This window comes from Macaca mulatta, chromosome 7, assembly GCF_049350105.2.
Source record: "Macaca mulatta isolate MMU2019108-1 chromosome 7, T2T-MMU8v2.0, whole genome shotgun sequence".
Classification (NCBI taxonomy): Eukaryota; Metazoa; Chordata; class Mammalia; order Primates; family Cercopithecidae; genus Macaca; species Macaca mulatta.
Window position 1 is genome coordinate 94,132,361 of NC_133412.1, and position 19,480 is coordinate 94,151,840.

General features: G+C 45.3%; 1 protein-coding gene across 1 annotated transcript in view; it reads left to right on the top strand.

Annotated features, from left to right (window-relative positions):
• The first annotated feature begins 2,945 nt into the window (after positions 1-2,945).
• The window catches only part of RPGRIP1 (RPGR interacting protein 1), a 78,710-nt gene continuing 62,175 nt past the window's right edge, over positions 2,946-19,480 (top strand). The window contains exons 1-3 of the mRNA XM_077940587.1: positions 2,946-3,022; positions 11,393-11,515; positions 17,156-17,288. Of these exons, the coding sequence (XP_077796713.1) occupies positions 11,431-11,515; positions 17,156-17,288 (218 nt within the window). The 5' untranslated portion in view covers positions 2,946-3,022; positions 11,393-11,430. The remainder of the gene's footprint in view (positions 3,023-11,392; positions 11,516-17,155; positions 17,289-19,480) is intronic.

Sequence of the window (19,480 nt, forward strand, 5' to 3'; positions counted from 1 at the left end):
ACTGCAACTTCCGCCTCTGCAGTTCAAGTGATTCTCCTGCCTCAGCCTCCCGAGTACCTGGGATTACAGGCACCCGCCACCACGCGCAGCTAATTTTTTTTTTTTTTTTTTTTTTGAGACGGAATCTCACTCTGTCACCCAGGCTGGAGTGCAGTGGCGCAATCTCGGCTCACTGCAAGCTCTGGCCCCTGGGTTCACGCCATTCTCCTGCCTCAGCCTCCCGTGTAGCTGGGACTACAGGCGCCGGCCACCACGCCCGGCTAATTTTTTTTGTATTTTTAGTAGAGACGGGGTTTCACCGTGTTAGCCAGGATGGTCTTGATCTCCTGACCTCATGATCCGCCCGTCTCAGGCTCCCGAAGTGTTGGGATTACAGGCGTGAGCCACCGCGCCCAGCCAGCTAATTGTTTTTATATTTTTAGTAGAGACAGGGTTTCACCATGTTGGCCAGGCTGGTTTCGAACTCCTGACCTTAGGTGATCCACTCGCCTTGGCCTCCCAAAGTGTTGAGATTATAGTCATGAGCCACCACGCCTGGCCGATGACTGAAATTTCTTTTTTCTTTTTTTTTTTCGTGGTGGAGTTTTGTTCTTGTTGCCCAGGCTGGAGTGCAATGGCACAGTCTCAGCTCGCTGCAACCTTCACCTCCCGGGTTCAAGTGATTCCCACTGCCTCAGCCTCATTAGTAGCTGGAATTACAAGCGCCTGCCACCACGCCCAGCTAATTTTTGTCTTTTTAGTAGAGACGGGGTTTCACCATGTTGGTCAGGCTGGCCTCGAACTCCTGACCTCAGGCAATCCTCCCACCTCGGCCTCCCGAAGTGCTGGGATTACAGGTATGAGCCACTGTGCCCGGCCTGAAATTTCTTTAACATAGAACAAGGCCTTACCATCTACATTGAGAAGTACATTAAGTCTAGTGGAAAAAATACATAAATTCACTCCAAGATGTAATCAGAATGTTAAGGGAAACTGGTTGCCTGAAAGAGGTAGGAGGAGATGTTTTAAAAATTAACAAAAGTCAGCCAGGCACGGTGGCTCACGCCTGTAATTCCAGGACTTTGGGATACTGAGGCGGATGGATCACATGAGGTCAGGAGGCTGAGATCAGCCTGGCCAACAAAGTGAAACCTCCTCTATACTAAAAATACAAAAAATTAGCTGGGCGTGGTGGTGGGCGCCTATAATCCCAGCTACTAGTGAGACTGAGGCAGGAGAATCACTTGAACCCGGGAGGCAGAGGTTGCAATGAGCTGAGATTGCGCCATTGCACTCCAGACTGGGCAACAAGAGCGAAACTCTGTCTCAAAAAAAAAAAAAGAAATTAACAGAAGTCAGAGGTTCGGAAAAGAGAACAGAATTATCAAACACGAACTTGGCTTACTTCAAAGTTAATTTTGGCCTGCACTGTCTCTGGCTAGAGCATCTTAAAAAAGGACAGAAAATCCCAGATTTATGAAGAAATAGCTTGGGAAAGAAGCAACCTTAAGTGCATAAAAGCCCAGCTTTTAAATTTTATAAATCTGTCACTTAAACCCGGGAAAATATTATATTGGATTTTCCTGTCTTCACTGGGAAATGTATGTGTCCTGGATACTTTTTCTACTTTCTAATTGTCTCCCCAGCTTTATTTTATTTTATTATTTCATGGGATTTAGAGGAAGTCACATGGGGCCCATTAACCATGTGTTCATCCTCCTGGAAATCCCTGAACTTCATGCCAATAACCAGCTTTCTCAGTGCACACATTCAGTGCATTAAAGAGAGGATTTAGGCCAGTCATGGTGGCTCACGCCTGTAATCCCATCTCTTTGGGAGGCCAAGGCGGGTGGATCACCTGAGGTTGGGAGTTCGAGACCAGCCTGACCAACATGGAGAAACTTTGTCTCTAGTAAAAATACAAAATTAGCTGGGCATGGTGGCACACGCCTGTATTCCCAGCTACTCGGGAAACTGAGGCAGGAGAATCGCTTGAACCTGGGAGGCAGAGGTTGCAGTTAGCCAAGATCACACCATTGCTCTCCTGCCTGGGCAACGAGAGCAAAAGTTCATCTCAAAATAAATAAATAAAGAGGGGATTTTATGTAACAATTGAGACCATGTTCCACTTAATATATAATATGAACGTAGTGACCAGCCATGCAGAATTTTTAAGAACATTTAATTTTCTTATATGAAATCCTATTGCTTCATAATTACATCCCAAAGTTTGGTTTGGAAACTGTGGTCATGGTGAAATGGAAGATATACATTCTCTTACTTGAAAGCGCTGGCACATGTGGACTGAATAGGCATGTTAATCCCACCAACTATGCAGTGTTTGTTCTCTTCAAAGGGATCTCAGGGCTCCAGAACAACTCCTACTGTTGTTGCCCTTCAGATAAAGTCCAGGTGCGGTGGCTCATTCCTGTAATCCCAGCACTTTGGGAGGCCGAGGCAGGCGGATCACCTGAGGTCAAGAGTTCAAGACCAGCCTCAACATGGAGAAACTCCGTCTCCACTAAAAACACAAAGTTAGCCAGGCGTGGTGGTGCATGCCTGTAATCCCAGCCACTTGGGAGGCTGAGGCAGGAGAATTGCTTGAACCTGGGAGGCAGAGGTTGCCATGAGCCGAGATCGTGCCATTGCACTCCAGCCTGGGCGACAAGAGCGACACTCTGTCTCAAAAAATTAATTAATTAATTAATTAATTAAAGATTTAAACATCATCCTCTGAATACTAACAAATTTCTTTTAATCTCAAATCCTGCAAATGTGTTTTCAGCTTTAGTTTTAGTTGAGAAGTGGATCTGTTAAGGAACCTTTAAGCTGATCTTTCTCCAAGTCAAACATGCATAGAGAAAAAGCACAGCTTTCACACTCTGATCTACAAAGAGTTAACATCTTAAAAGCTAAACAGAACTGGATTAGCTCCTCTTTCAACAAGCCAGAAGGACAAGCTGATTGGAACCTAGAATACTAAAGGACACCAGAACATTGGGAGAAAAGAATTAGCGACAGCTATCTGGAGCAAGCAAGAACTGTAAGTTTCTATCTGATGCATATTTACAGTTTCCTATGTCTTCCCTAGGGGTGTTTTTGAGAGAATGAAATAAGTTTATTCATTTTCTTTTCTTTTCTTTTCTTCTTTTGAGACAGAGTCTTACTCTGTCACCCAGGCTGGAGTGCACTGGTACTATCTCTGCTCACTGCAACCTCCGCCTCCCAGGTTCAAGCGATTCTCCTGCCTCAGCCTCCCAAGTAGCTGGCAGTATAGGCACACGCCACCATGCCCAGCCAATTTTTGTATTTTTTAGTGGAGACGGGGTTTCACCATGTTGGTCAGGCTGATCTCAAACTCCTGACCTCAGGTGATCCGCCCGCCTCAGCCTCCCAAAGTGCTGGGATTATTGGCATGAGCCACCGCACCTGGCCTGGTTTATTCATTTTTCTATTGTACCCCAGTCTCCCAGGCATCCAGCACAACATTACCAAGTCATCTTTAATCCTGTCACTCTCTTAACTGTATCCCACATCCAAACAGTTGTCACATCTTTTGATTCTCCTTCCTCAGTGTCTTCGTGATCCGTCTTATTCTTCCATCTCCCTACCCTCATCCTTCCCTAGTTCAAGACCTCTTGCCTAAACTATAGCAATATCCTCTTAACACTGTCCTCTCCCCAGTTTCTAAATCACTAATAGTAGATGAATCTTCCTGAAGCTCTTCCATAGCTCTAATTCTATTGCTTTTATGCTCAGAAATGTATCTGCTATCTGCAGAATGAATAAAACTCCTTTTCAAATTAATTTTTAATTGACAATTTGAAATTGTATATATTTATTGTGTAAAATTTGTTGCTTTGAAATATATATATATTTCAAATATAAAATATATATAGTGGAAAACGACTACCTTGGGCTAATTTTTTTTTTTTTTTTTTTGAGACAGAGTCTTGCTCTGTCACGAGGCTGGAGTGCAGTGGCTCAATCTCGGCTCACTGCAACCTCCGCCTCCCGGGTTCAAGCAATTCTCCTGCCTCAGCCTCCCCAGTAGCTGGGACTATAGGCACGTGCCACCACACCCCGCTAATTTTTGTATTTTTAGTAGGGATAGGGTTTCACCATGTTGGCCACGGCCAGGATGGTCTCGATCTCTTGACCTTGTGATCTTCCTGCCTCAGCCTCCCGAAGTGCTGGGATTACAGGCGTGAGACCCTGCGCCTGCCCAATCTTGGGCTAATTAAAATATGTATTACCTCATATGCTCATCAATTTTTTGTGTTTGATGAGAACACTTAAAATCTACTCTTGGACCAGGCATGTTGGCTCACACCTGTAATCTCAGCATTTTGGGAGGCTGAGGCAGGTGGATCACCTGAGATCAGGAGTTCGAGACCAGTCTGGCCAACATGGCAAAACCCTGTCTCTACTAAGAGTACAAAAATTAGCTGGGCACGGTGGCTTGCGCCTGTAACTGCAGCTGCCTGGGGGACCGAGACACGAGAATCGCTTGAACCCTGGAGGCAGAGGTTGCAGTGAGATCAGAGCGTACCATTGCACTCCAGCCTGGGCGACAGAGTGAGACCCTGTCTCAAAATAATAATAATAATAATAATAATAATAATAATAATAATAATAAAGAGTAAGGGGAAGTGACTACAAAATTTTAAATGCTTGCCCAGTGATACAGAGTGTAAAAAATAAAAAAAAGAAGTCCGGGCGGGGTGACTCACGCCTGTAATCCCAGCACGTTGGGAGACTGAGGCTGGTGGATCACAAGGTCAGGAGTTCGAGACCAGCCTGGTCAACATGGTGAAATACCATCTCTACTAAAAAATACAAAAAATTAGCCAGGCATGGTGGCAGGCACCTGTAATCCCAGCTATTCTGGAGGCTGAGGCAGGAGAATTGTTTGAACCCGGGAAGTGGAGGTTGCAGTGAACCGAGATTGCGCCATTGCACTCCAGCCCAGGCAACAATGCCATACTTTGTCTCAAAAAAAGAGAAAAAGAAAATTTTAATTGCTGATGTCATCAAGCTGGCTTTATACATCTATCCATCTATCACTAGTAAAGGGTTCTTAATCCTCACTAACCTACCCTTGTCCAAGTGCACTGCGATTCTGAATATCACTGAAAGGAATTTTTTTTTTTTTTTTTTTGAGACGGAGTCTCGTTCTGTTACCAGGCTGGAGTGCAGTAGCATGATCTCGGCTCATTGCAACACTGCAATCTCCGCCTCCCGGGTTCAAGCGATTCCCCCGCCTCAGCCTCCTGAGTACCTGGGACTACAGGCACGCACCACCATGCGCGACTAGTTTTTTTGTATTTTAGTAGAGACGGGGTTTCACTGTGTTGGCAGGGATGGTCTCGATCTCCTGATATCATGATCAGCCCACCTCGGCCTCCCATAGTGCTGGGATAACAGGCGTGAGCCACCATACTGGTTGGAAATTTCTTTAGTCTTTCATCCTGTTGAGTTCAAAACAATTGATAAACCCTTTTAGAATCTACATTCCACTTTTTTTTCCTGAGAAATTAAATCTGGCCACTTTATTGGATTTTGGATGTTTCTTCAACACACCTTCACTGACAGTCTCAACTAGCTTTTCTTCTCTGGCATTCCAATAAACTCCATTTCATTCTTAGAGCTTCTCTGACTTCAGTTTTAATGGTACTTTTCAATTGTTCCACAGTGCTGCATAGCTTTGGTGGTGTGTCAGTGTACTCTGGGCCCAGTTATTAAAGAACAACAGCATCCTTTCTACTATTTTTGCAAATGGCTTCAGGTCCAGGGGACCAAGCTTATGATGCAGTCACCTTTCCTTTTCCTTCACATTACATTTCTACAGTAATGTAATGTGTACAGGAAACTAGGAAGTTGGGTGACTAAGTAAACCTGTATATGCTACTTCATTTATTTTATTTATTATTATTATTATTATTATTATTATTTATTTTTTTTTTTTTGAGACGGAGTCTCGCTCTGTCACCCAGGCTGGAGTGCAGTGGCCGGATCTCAGCTCACTGCAAGCTCCACCTCCCGGGTTTACGCCATTCTCCGGCCTCAGCCTCGCGAGTAGCTGGGACTACAGGCGCCCGCCACCTCGCCCGGCTAGTTTTTTGTATTTCTTAATAGAGACGGGGTTTCACCGTGTTAGCCAGGATGGTCTCGATCTCCTGACCTCGTGATCCGCCCGTCTCGGCCTCCCAAAGTGCTGGGATTACAGGCTTGAGCCACCGCGCCAGGCCTATTATTATTTTTTGAGACATTTTGTGAGACATATTATTTTGTGACACACTGTCTCACACTGTCACCCAGGCTGGAGTGCAATGGTGTAATCTTGGCTCACTGCAATCTCCACCTTCTGTGCTCCAGCGATTCTCCTGCCTCAGCCTCCCGAGCAGCTGGGACTACAGGCATGTGCCACCACACTCATTTAATTTTTGTATTTTTAGTAGAGATGAGGTTTCACCATGTTAGCCAGGCTGGTCTCAAACTCCTGACCTTGTGATCTGCCCATTTCACCTTCCCAAAGTGCTGGGATTACGGGCATGAGCCACTGTGTCCAGTCCCTATGTATGGTACTTCAAATGGAGATTTACTTGTAAACTAAATGGAGATTTACTTTTTTTTTTTAGATACAGTCTTGCTCTGCTTTGCCCAGGCTGGAGTGCAGTGGCATGATCTTGGCTCACTGAATCTCTGCCTGCCGGGTTCAAGTGATTCTCCTGTCTCAGCCTCCAGGGTAGCAGGATTACAGGGGCCTGTTACCATGTCCAGCTAACTTTTGTCATGTGGCCAGGCTGGTCTCGAACTCCTGGCCGCAGGTGATCCACCCACCTCAGCCTCCCAAAGTGTTGGAATTACAAACATGAGCCACCGTGCCTGGCCTGAGATTTACTTGTAATCCTAGGTCTAACATGTGAAAGTACACAAACTTTGGGGTGATTATTCAGATTTCTTAAAATAGGCATGCTATGAAATCTGTATAGATCTATTTAAGACTATGACATTGGAAAGATGCTCTCCATTTATTGTGATTTTTAAAAATGAAATGTTACAGAACAGAGTATGAATTATCCAATTCAAGTTAAATTGTCTGGAAAGCAGATCAATACAATGTTTATGTTTTCTCTAGGTGATAGAATTTCTCCATTATACTTTTTGCTTTTTTCTTTATATTTCTCTGTTTGTTCAAAATAAGCTTCTGAACACCCTTCTCCAGTTGACAAGTCAAGCTGGCTTCAACAAAAACAGAGAATTTGTTGTATAGGACACAAGACTCTACTATAGAACCTAAAGTTAGGAACAGAGCCAGATAGTGACATTTATGGAAATAGGGAAAGACTGGGAAACAATCAGACTGGTAAGAGAAATTACAATTCCTCTTTGGGAAAGGTGAGTTTCAGTTGTCTAGTATGTTTACTAGGGGAAACGTTTGAAAGGGGAAATATTTATTTTTTTTTTATTTTATTTATTTATTTTTTTGAGACGGAGTCTGGCTCTGTTGCCCAGGCTGGAGTGCAGTGGCCGGATCTCAGCTCACTGCAAGCCCCGCCTCCCGGGTTCATGCCATTCTCCTGCCTCAGCCTCCCGAGTAGCTGGGACTACAGGCGCCCGCCACCTCGCCCGGCTAATTTTTTTTTGTATTTTAGTAGAGACGGGGTTTCACCGTGTTAGCCAGGATGGTCTCGATCTCCTGAACTCGTGATCCGCCCGTCTTGGCCTCCCAAAGTGCTGGGATTACAGGCTTGAGCCACCGCGCCCGGCCGGAAAGGGGAAATATTTAAAAATCATTTGTACAAATCTGAAAGTCAAGGCTGGAGACCTAAATTGTTTTGTTTTGTTTTGTTTTTCAAGATGGGATCTCTCTCTTGTCACCCAGGCTGGAGTGCGGTGGCATGATCTCGGCTGACTGCAACCTCCGCCTCCCAGGTTCAAGCAATTCTCCTGCTTTAGACTCCTGAGTAACTGGGATTACAGGCACACGCCACCATTCCCAGCAAATTTTTGTATTTTTATTAGAGACGGGGTTTCATCATGTTGGCCAAGCTGGTCTCGAACTCCTGACCTCAGATGATTCGCCCGCCTCAGCCTCCCAAAGTGTTGGGAACACAGGCATGAGCCACTGCGCCCGGCTGAGACGTAAATTTTGGAGACAAACTCGGAAAAGACTGGAATCAAGAACAGAATGCTTTAAGAACTTTTTGACCCATTTCAGCCCCTCAGTGTCATTCTCTCTCTTGTTCGTTCATTCTTCTTTTCATACACTCAGTGTTTATTTATTGAGTACCTGCTGTGTGCCAATAACTGTTCAGTACTGCATCTATAGAGGTAAACAACATAAACCATTTTTCTGCCTTCAAAGTCATTATGTTTTAGTGAGGGGACAGACAATAAACTAGTATAAATAAATGAAGGTAGTTTCTGTGTATAGTAAATGTCACAAGGGAAATAAACAGCGTGAGGTGACAGAGTATAAGACTGGTAAGAGAAGGAGAAGTGCTCAGTTCAGCTACCAAAGTCAGAGAAAGGCCTCCTGGCAAATGAAAAGATGCTTGAGAGACCAAAGGATCAGATGGAGTCAGCCAAGTAAAGAGCAAGACGGAGGCCAGGTGCAGTGGCTGTAATCCCAGCACTTTGGGAGGCCAAGGCGGGCAGATCACAAGATCAGGAGATCAAGACCATCCTGGCTAACATGGTGAGACCCCCATCTCTACTAAAAACACAAAAAATTAGCCAGGCATGGTGACACGTGCCTGTAGTCCCAGCTACTTGGGAGGCTGAGGCAGGAGAATCACTTGAACCCGGGAGGTGGAGGTTGCAGTGAGCCGAGATTGCGCCACTGCACCCAGCCTGGGTGACACAGTGAGACTCCATCTCAAAAAAAAAAAAAAAAAAAAAAAAAAAAGAGCAAGAAGGAGCTTGATGGTTGGGAGAGCAAAGAGAAGGCAAGTGGTGAGGAGTGTTGTGAGCTAGAGGAAGGAAGGTACAAGGTATGATTGGAGGAGTAAGAAGGGGATCAGATGAGGTTGGGCTTTACAGGCCCTGGAAAAAATAGTGTAAATTTTACTTTAAGTGTAATGAAAAGCCATTTGGAGTTTTGGCAAGGAAATGTTATGAACTGGGTTGTTTTTATACAGGTCACTCTGGGTGTTTCAGGGAGACATAAGGAAGGATGGGAGAGAAAAATGGGGAGAGCATTAAAAATGTGGGTAGTTGAGAAAAGAGACACAGATCACTTGAATTTTAGTGGTGGAGACAGGCGGATATATGTTGTTCTTGTTGGTGTTTGTTTTTCAGACAGTTTCGCTCTTGTTGCCCCGGCTGGAGTGCAATGGCACGATCTCAGCTCACTGCAACCTCCGCCTTCCAGGTTCAAGCAATTCTTCTGCCTCAGCCTCCTGAGTAGCTGGGATTACAGGCAACCGCCACCATGCCCGGCTAATTTTTTGTATTTTTAGTGGAGACAGGGTTTCACCACGTTGGCTAGGCTGGTCTTGAACTCCTGACCTCAGGTGATCTGCCTGCCTTGACCTCCCAAAGTGCTGGGGTTACAGACATGAACCACTGTGCCTGGCTGATACATGTTTTAAAGGAAGAACCTGGAGAACATGCTAATGGATGAGGGAAAGGGAGGAATCAAGGCTGCAGGATTGGTAGGATGGTAGTGGCATTTATGGAGCTAGGGAAAGACTGGGAAAAGATGAGACTGGTAAGATAAATCAAAATTCCTGTTTGGGAAAAGTGAATTTGAGATATCTAGTAGCCATGCCAAGAGAAATGTTTAAAAAAATAGGAAATTGGGCTGGTCGCGTTCTGACTCCTGTAATCCCAGCATTTTGGGAGGGTGAGGCAGGCAGATCACCTGAGGCCAGGAGTTCAAGACCAGCCTGGGCAACACAGTGAAACCCCATCTCTACTAAAATTACAAATATTAGTCAGGCATGGTGGCACATGCCTGTAATCTCAGCTACTTGGGAGGCTGAGACAGGAGAATTGCTTGAACCCAGCAGGTGGAGGTTGTGGTGAGCTGAGATTGCACCACTGCACTGCAGCCTGGGTGACAGAGCAAAAAAAAAAAAAAGAAAACAAAATTGTACAAATCTGAAGCTGGAGACAAAAATTTTGGAGGCAAAAGCATATACATACATAGTATTTAAAGTCAGGAGACTAGGCCTGGCATGGTGGCTCATGCCTTTAATCTTAGCACTTTGGGAGGCAGAGGCTGGAAGGTCACTTAAGCCCAGGTGGAGGCTGTAGTGAAACGTGGTTGTGCCATTGTACTGCAGCCTGGGGAACAGAATAAGACCCTGCTGAAAGAAAAAATGGAAAAGAGAGAGAGAGAGAGGAAGGAAGGAAGGGAGGGAGGAAGGGAGGGAGGGAGGAAGGGAGGAAGGGAGGAAGGGAGGGAGGGAGGGAGGGAGGGAGGGAAGGAAGGAAGGAAGGAAAGGAAGGAAGGAAGGAAGGAAGGAAGGAAGGAAGGCAGGCAGGCAGGCAGGCAGGCAGGCAGGCAACGAAGGAAGGAAAGAAAAGAAAGAAAAGAAAAAGAAGAAAAGAAAGAGAAAGAAGAAAAAAGGAAGAGAAAGAGGCCAGGCACTGTGGCTCACGCCTGTAATCCCAACACTTTGGGAGGCCAAGGCGGGCAGATCACCTAAAGTCAGGAGTTCAAGACCAGTTTTGTCAACACAGCAAAACTCTATCTCTACCAAAAACACAAAAATTAGCTGGGCACAGTAGTGGGTGCCTATAATCCCGGCCAGACTGGATACTATCATCCAGGAAAAAGAGTGTTGGCCAGAGTATGAGGCAACTCTACAGATAGGATTTCCTGATTACTCAGGCCACAGAGCTGAATATGGTCATTTCAGAGCTCCCAAGTTTACATAACAGTTCTAGCCATCCCCAGAGGCTAATTTAAACTTCTGTTTTATTTTCAACCTCCTAGGAGATATAATCTGATTGGTTCAGCGTGGGTCATTTGTCTTGGGTCATTTGATTAACCCTGGTCCAATCAGCAATGGCTTCGGGGACTGGATTATGGACTATAAACTGATTTCTGGGAAGTTAGTCCCTGTAAATTGAGTGGCAAGAGGGATAGAGGCCCATTTCGCAGAGAAAAGGGATGGTCATTGGCTTCCAGGCTGAGCAGACACTTAAAAAATGATCTGAAATGATATCCATCAATTCCATAATCATAAAAACTGATTTTCATTTTGAATAAAGTCATTACTACTGAATACTTGTTGTTACTCTTTAGTATAGAGTTGTCCACACTACCATAAGAATGACTCTGACATGGCATACTCCATCATGACAGTGCTGAGAAATTCCTGCTGCAACTTATGTACATGTTTCAGAAGACATCCTAAAGTTGCATGTAATTGACTGGATGTTTCCTTTATTTCAGTGTCTTCTGGGATCTCTTACAACTTGGGAACAGAGATCATGTCACATCTGGTGGACCCTACATCAGAAGACTTGCCAGTTAGAGACACAGATGCAATACCTCTGGTGCTACCAGCCTCAAAAGGTAACTTCTACGCCTGAGGATGGACACCTTTTAGAATTAAAATAACTCTCATTGTAGAACATTTTGCTGGCCTTCACAGAAACTGATTTACTTTCAGCTCTTTTCTTCAGTCTTCTCACTTTTTTTTTTTTTTTTTTGAGATGGAGTCTCACTTTGTAACCCAGGCTGGAGCACAGTGGCGCAATCTCAGCTCACTGCAGCCTCCAACTCCTGGGTTCAAGCGATTCTCCTGTCTTAGCCTCCCAAGTAGCTGGGATTACAGGTGTGCACCACCACGCCTGGCTAGTTTTTGGATTTTTAGTAAACACAAGATTTCACCATGATGGCCAGGCTGGTCTCGAACTCCTGACCTTAAGTGATCTGCCCTCCTCAGCCTCCCAAAGGGCTGGGATTACAGGTGTGAGCCACTATGCCTGGCCCTCTTCTCACATTTTATTCTTAAATTCTTTTTTTTTTTTTTTTTTTGAAATGTAGTTTCACTCCAGAGCAACATTCTGTCTCAAAAAAAAAAAAAAAAAAAAAAGATATTTTTGTAACTTTGGCCAGGTGTGGTGGCTCACACCTGTACCAGCTACTCGAGGCTGAGGTGGGAGGATCACCTGAGGCCGGGAGTTCAAGATCAGTCTGGGCAACATAGCAGTACCCTGTCTCTAAAACAAAAAAAAAAGGTATTTTTGTAATTTTGTTCCACTTTCCCATCCCTCAATCCCAATCATGGCTACTGTTGATTCTATTTTTACTTGACTTCACTTCTATAAAATTATTTTTTGAGGATAGGGCACTTTATGCACTGCCCATAAGTATATAAATGATGCAACCACTTTGGAAAATATTTGCCATTATCTACTAAAGTTTAACATGTAACTCTACTTTTGAGTATAAAATTTGCAGAAATTGGCTGGGCATGGTGGTTTACGCCTGTAATCCCAGCACTTTGGGAGGCTGAGGCAGGCAGATCACCTGAGGTTGGGAGTTAAAAATTTGCAGAAATTAACTCTTGCACATATGTACCAGGAGACATATACCAGAATGTTCATAGCAGTATTTGTTTTTTAATTTTTTTGAGACAGATTCTTGCTTTGTCACCTAGGCTGGAGTGCAGTGGCGTGATCTCAGCTCACTGCAACCTCTGTCTCCCGGGTTCAAGTGATTCTCCTGCCTCAGTCACCCAAGTAGCTGGGATTACAGGTGCCTGCCACCATGCCTGGCTAATTTTCATATTTTTAGTAGAGACAGGGTTTCACCATGTTGGCCAGGCTGGTCTCCAACTCCTGGCCTCAAGTGATCTGCCCGCCTCGGCCTCTCACAGTGCTGGGATTACAGGCAGAAGCTACCGCACCTGGCCCCGGTTTTTATTTCTCCTGAGCACAAATCTAGACATAGAATTGCTGGGTCATATGGTAACACTAGTTTAACATTTTGAGGAACTGCCAGGCTATTTTCCAAAGCAGTGGCACCTACCAGCGTGTATGATGCTTCCAATTTCTTCACTTTCTCACCAACCCTTGTTATTGTTTGTAACTGAGGTGTTATCTCATTGTATTTTTTTTTTTTTTTTTTTTTTGAGACGGAATCTCGCTCTGTTGCCCAGGCCGGAGTGCAGTGGCCAGATCTCAGCTCACTGCAAGCTCCGCCTCCCGGGTTTACGCCATTCTCCTGCCTCAGCCTCCCGAGTAGCCGGGACTACAGGCGCCCGCCACCTCGCCCAGCTAGTTTTTTGTATTTTTTAGTAGAGACGGGGTTTCACCATGTTAGCCAGGATGGTCTCGATTTCCTGACCTCGTGATCCGCCCGTCTCGGCCTCCCAAAGTGCAGGGATTACAGGCTTGAGCCACCGCGCCCGGCCTCATTGTATTTTTTATATTTTATTTTTTAATTTTTATTTTTTTTTGAGACAGAGTCTTGCTCTGTCGCCCAGGCTGGGGTGCAGTGGCCGGATCTCAGCTCACTGCAAGCTCCGCCTCCCGGGTTTAGACCATTCTCCTGCCTCAGCCTCCCGAGTAGCTGGGACTACAAAATGTATTCTTTCTCAGCTGGGCAAAGTGACTCACGCATGTAATCCCACCACTTTGGGAGGCCAATGCGGGTGGATCACCTGAGGTCAGGAGTTCGAGACTAGCCTGGTCAGAACGGTGAAAACCCATCTATTCTAAAAATAGAAAAAGTTAAAGCCAAGCGCGGTGGCTCGCGCCTGTAATCCCAGCACTTTGGGAGGCTGAGGCGGATGGATCACGAGGTCAGGAGATTGAGACCATCCTAACACGGTGAAACCCCGTCTCTACTAAAAATAAAAAAAAAAAAATTAGCCGGGCGTGGGGGCGGGCGCCTGTAGTCCCAGCTACTCCGGAGGCTGAGGCAGGAGAATGGCTTGAACCCAGGAGGCGGAGCTTGCAGTGAGCAGAGATAGCGCCACTGCACTCCAGCCTGGGCGACAGAGCTAGATTCCGTCTCAAAAAAAAAAAAAAAAAAAAAAAAAAAAAAAAAAAAAAAAAAAATTCTTTGTATATTTTGGACACAGTTGAGAATTTTGTGCCTCTCAAAGCTTTAACTGTTCCCCAAAGTCCATGAAACATGAACTGACTGAGATAATTTTTCAAGTTAGAAGAGTCATAGTGGCAGGAAACCCTTGTTCAGGAACTACCTACCTGGAGTTCCAGTCAGTTTGAAAGCCACCCACATATCCAAAAAGCTAAAAGAATTCAATATTTTTCTTCGGTACCATGAAAGAAAAATAAAAGATGAGAAAGGGGGATATTTACAAGTTTATTTTGTGAAAAAAATAAGCTTTTTTAGGTTTCATTACACACATGTCCAATTTTACTTCTGTCATTTATGAAGTAACTAAAAGTAAATGAAGTATTCCTTTTTTTTTTTTCCTTTTGGAGACAGGGTCTTGTTCTGTCACCCAAGCTGGAGTGCAGTGGTGTGATCTTGGCTTACTGCAACCTCTGTCTCCCCAGACTCAAGCGATCCTCAAGCCTCAGCCTTCTAAGTAGCTAGGACTACAGGCGCACGCCACCACGCTCAGCTAATTTTTGTTTTCTGTTTTTTTTGTTTTTTGTTGAGATGGAGTCTCACTTTTGTTTCCCAGGTTGGAGTGCAATGGTGTGATCTTGGCCCACTGCAACCTCCGCCTCCTGGGTTCAAGCGATTCTCCTGCCTCAGCCTCCCAAGTAGCTGGGATTACAGGTGCGTGTCACCATGCCCAGCTAGTGTTTGTATTTTTAGTAGAGATGGGGTTTCACCATGTTGGTCAGGCTGGTCTCAAACTCCTGAACTCGTGATCCAGCCACCTCAGCCTCTCAAAGTGCTGGAATTACAGGCATGAGCCACTGTGCCCAGTCAATTTTTGTATTTTTTTGTAGAGAGGGATTTCACTGTTTTGCCCAGGCTGGTCTCAAACTCCTGAACTCAAGCTGTCTGCCCACCATAGCCTCCCAAAGTCTTTAATCACAGGCATGAGCCACTGCATCCGGCCTAAATATTTGTCATAAATAAAGATTTTTATAAAGGCATATAGTCATGTTACAATTTTCTTCCTAGTGACCTTACTTTCCTAGTTTACCTAGCAACATTATTTTGCAGGTTCTTTGGTTTGGAAGTTGTATTTTTTTTTCTTTTTTTCATTCTAAGCACCTTGAATTTACCTCAGAAACATTGTTTTCGGAGAAAAAAAATTTGATATTACAAATAGATAAAACCACATTAAAGGGAATATTTTTATAGCATATATTCAAAAATTAATCTGGCCAGTGGCTTATGCCTGTAATCTCAGCACATTGGGAGGCCCAGGCAGGAGGATCACTTGAGCCCAGCCGGGGCAACATGGTGAGACCTTGTCACTATAAAAAATTTAAAAATTGGCTGAGCGCAGTGGCTCACATCTGTAATCCCAGCACTTTGGGGGGCTGAGGTGGGCGGATCACCTGAGGTCAGAAGTTCGAGACCAGCCTGGCCAACATGGTAAAACCTCATCTCTACTAAAAATACAAAAATTAGCTGGCCATGGTGGCCCGTGCCTGTAATCCCAGCTACTCGAGAGGCTGAGACACAAGAATTGCTTGAACCTGGGAGACGGAGGTTGCAGTGAGCCAAGATAGTGCCACTACACTCCAGCCTGGGCAACAGTGAGAGACTTTGTTTTAAAAAAAAAAAAATTAGCCGGGCGCAGTGGCTCACACCTGTAATCCCAGCACTTTGGGAGGCCGAGACGGGTGGATCACGAGGTCAAGAGATTGAGACCATCCTGGACAACATGGTGAAACCCCGTCTCTACTAAAAATACAAAAAATTAGCAGGTGCCTGTAATCCCAGCTACTTTGGAGGTTGAGGTAGAAGAAATTGCTTGAACCTGGGAGGCAGAGGTTGCAGTGAGCCAAGATTGCACCATTGCACTCCAGCCTGGGCAAAAAGAGCGAAACTCTGTCTCAAAAAAAAAATAATAATAAATAAATAAACAATATGGTTCCCATTTACCATAAGATCAGAGCAGACACGGGCCAGTGAACACTCACACTGAAAAGTGTGCTCTCGTTTCCTCTGCTTAGAGCAAGCAGAGGCTCTTGTCCTAGGAGGCAGCTTTGGGGACAGTTTCTCCTGACCAAAAAAACAAATAAGATGGTTCTTGGTAATCAAGAAAAGTTTTTATCCTTTTCCTTACTGGGTTTTTAAAGACAGTCATGGGAACAATCCTTGTATAGGTCCAAATAATCTAATAAGGAGAAAAAACTAGAATAGGCTGGGCACGGTGGCTTATGCCTATAATCCCAGCACTCTGGGAGGCCGAGGCAGGTGGATCACCTGAGGTCAGGAGTTGGAGACCAGCCTGGCCAACATGGTGAAACCCTGTCTCTACTAAAAATACAAAAATTAGCTGGGTGTGGTGGCGGGCACCTGTAATCCCAGATACTCTGGAGGCTGAGGCAGGAGAATCACTTGAACCTGGGAGGCAGAGGTTGCAGTGAGCCAAGATCACGCCACTGTACTCTAGACTGGGTGAGAAAGTGAGACCCTGTCTCAAAAAAAAAAAAAAAAAGGAACTAAAAAGAAAAATTAAGTAGAATAAAAGCCTAATTGGATATATTTTTATCTAGAAAATGTACTTTCTAGATGGAAGGTAGAGTCATACCTCATGCTGTAATAATATAGAAAATAGTCTCTAGGGACCCAGTAGGAGCCATTTCTGTTTTTTTTTTTTTTTTTTTTTTTTCCAAGACGGCGTCTTGCTCTGTCACCCAGGGTGGAGTATAATGGCACGATCTCGGCTCATGGCAACCTCCGCCTCCCAGGCTCAAGCAATTCTCCTGCCTCAACCTCCTGAGTAGCTGGGATTACAGGCACGTGCCACCACGCCCGGCTAATTTTGTATTTTTAGTAGAGACGGGGTTTTACCACGTTGGTCAGGCTGGACTTGAACTCCTGACCTCATGATCTGCCCGCCTCAGTTTCCCAAAGTGCTGGGATTACAGGTGTGAGCCACCGCACCTGGCCTGGAGTCATTTCTCATACTTCCTGAATTTCCTTATAAATACTTGACTAAAGATAGATTTATGCTCTCCAGACAAGATGTGATGCGAGATCTAAAAGGTTAAAAAAATACATGTAAAAATACTGTCCATTTACTGTCTTCTGGGACTTTAGGTAAGAATATGAAAACTCAACCACACTTGAGCAGGATGAACCGGGAGGAATTGGAGGACAGTTTCTTTCGACTTCGTGAAGATCACATGTTGGTGAAGGAGCTTTCTTGGAAGCAACAGGATGAGATCAAAAGGTACTCCTTAACTTTTCTTTTTTTGAGACGCAGTCTTGCTCTGTTGCCCAGGCTGGAATGCAGTGGTGTCATCTCGGCTCACTGCAACCTCTACCTCCCAGATTCAAGCAATTCTCCTGCCTCAGCCTCCCACGTAGCTATGATTATAGGCATGCGTCACCACGCCCAGCTAATTTTGTATTTTTAGTAGAGATGGGGATTCGCCATGTTGGCCAGGTTGGTCTTGAACTTTGAACTCCTGACCTCAGATGATGCACCCACCTCGGCCTCCCAAAGTGCTGGGTTTACAGATGTGAACCACTGTGCCAGACCCCAAAATAATTTTTGATGCAATATTTCTTTAGTCAATTTTTTTGCCAAACATGTCGACAGATTGTGACCACAGGCCACAGAGCATCATTAATAGCTTGGGTGATACTATTTCAGCCCACAGAATAAGAGACTGGACAGTTCCTCCGCTGGTCACAAAAGAGGGGATGGAGACCAAAGGCATGGTCAAAATCTCAGAGGAAAGAAGGCTGCAGGGGCAAGCAAAAGAAGGGGTCTTTATTTGCAAAACAAAACGAAAGATCATATTCAGCCATGCAGGTGTGTTGTAAGTGCTACCTATTTATTTATTTATTTATTTTTGAGATTTTTTTTTTTTTTTTTTTGAGATGGAGTTTCGCTCTTGTTGTCCAGGCTAGAGTGCAATGGCGTGATGTCAGCTCACCGCACCCTTGGCCTCCAGGATTCAAGTGATTCTCCTGCCTCAGCCTCCTGAGTAGCTGGGATTACAGGCATGCGCCACCATGCCCAGCTAATTTTGTATTTTTAGTATAGACAGGGTTTCTCCATGTTGGTCAGGCTGGTCTGGAACTCCTGACCTCAGGTGATCCACCTGCTTCGGCCTCCCAAAGTGCTTGATTACAGCTGTGAGCCACCGCGCCTGGCCTATTTTTATTTTTTTTTTGAGACAGAGTCTCACTCTGTTTGGGTTGGAGTGCAGTGGTGTGATCTCGGCTCACTGCAACCTCTGCCTACTGGGTTCAAGTGATTCTCCTGCCTCAGCCTCCTGAGTAGCTGCGATTACCAGCTTGCACCACCACGTCAGATTAATTTTTTTTTTTTTTGAGATGAAGCCTTGCACCACTGCCCAAGCTGGAGTGCAGTGGCGCAATCTCAGCTCACTGCAACCTCCACCTCCCAGGTTCAAGCAATTCTCCTGTCTCAGCCTCCCAAGTAGCTGGGACTACAGGCACACACCACTATGGCTAGCTAATTTTTTTTTTTTTTTTTTTTGGAGACGGAGTCTCTATCTGTAGCCCAGGTTGGAGTGCAGAGGTGCGATCTCGGCTCACTGCAACTTCTGCCTCCTAGATTCAAGCGATTCTCCTGTCTCAGCCTCCCGAGTAGCTGGGACTACAGGTGCCCACTGCCATGCCCAGCTACATTTTTTTTTGTATTTTAGTAGAAATGGGGTTTTCGCTGTGCTGCCCAGGCTGGTCTCAAACTCCCGAGCTCAGGCAATGAGCCCGCCTCGGCCTCCCAAAGCGCTAGGATTACAGGTGTGAGCCACCATTTCCAGCCATACCCGGCTAATTTTTTTTTTTTTTTTTTTTTTTGAGACGGAGTCTCGTTCTGTCGCCCAGGCTGGAGTGCAGTGGCCGGATCTCAGCTCACTGCAAGCTCCGCCTCCCAGGTTCACGCCATTCTCCGGCCTCAGCCTCCCGAGTAGCTGGGACTACAGGCGCTGCCACCTCGCCCGGCTATTTTTTGTATTTCTTAGTAGAGACGGGGTTTCACCGTGTTAGCCAGGATGGTCTCGATCTCCTGACCTCGTGATCCGCCAATCTCGGCCTCCCAAAGTGCTGGGATTACAGGCTTGAGCCACCGCGCCCGGCCAATTTTTTTTTTTTTTTTTTTTTTTTTTTAAGTAGAGATGGGGTTTCACCCTATTGGCCAGGGTAGTCTCGAACTCTCCTGACCTCAGGTGATCCACCCGCCTCGGCCTCCCAAAGTGCTGGGATTACAGGCATTAGCCACTGCGCCAGGCCTTAATATTTATATTTTTAGTAGAGATGGGGTTTCACCATGTTGGCTAGGCTGGTCTCAAACTCCTAACCTCAAATGATCCCCCCACCTTAGACTCCCAAAGTGCTAGGACTACAGGCATGAGCCATTGTGCCCAGTCAGTTTATTTATTAGAAATA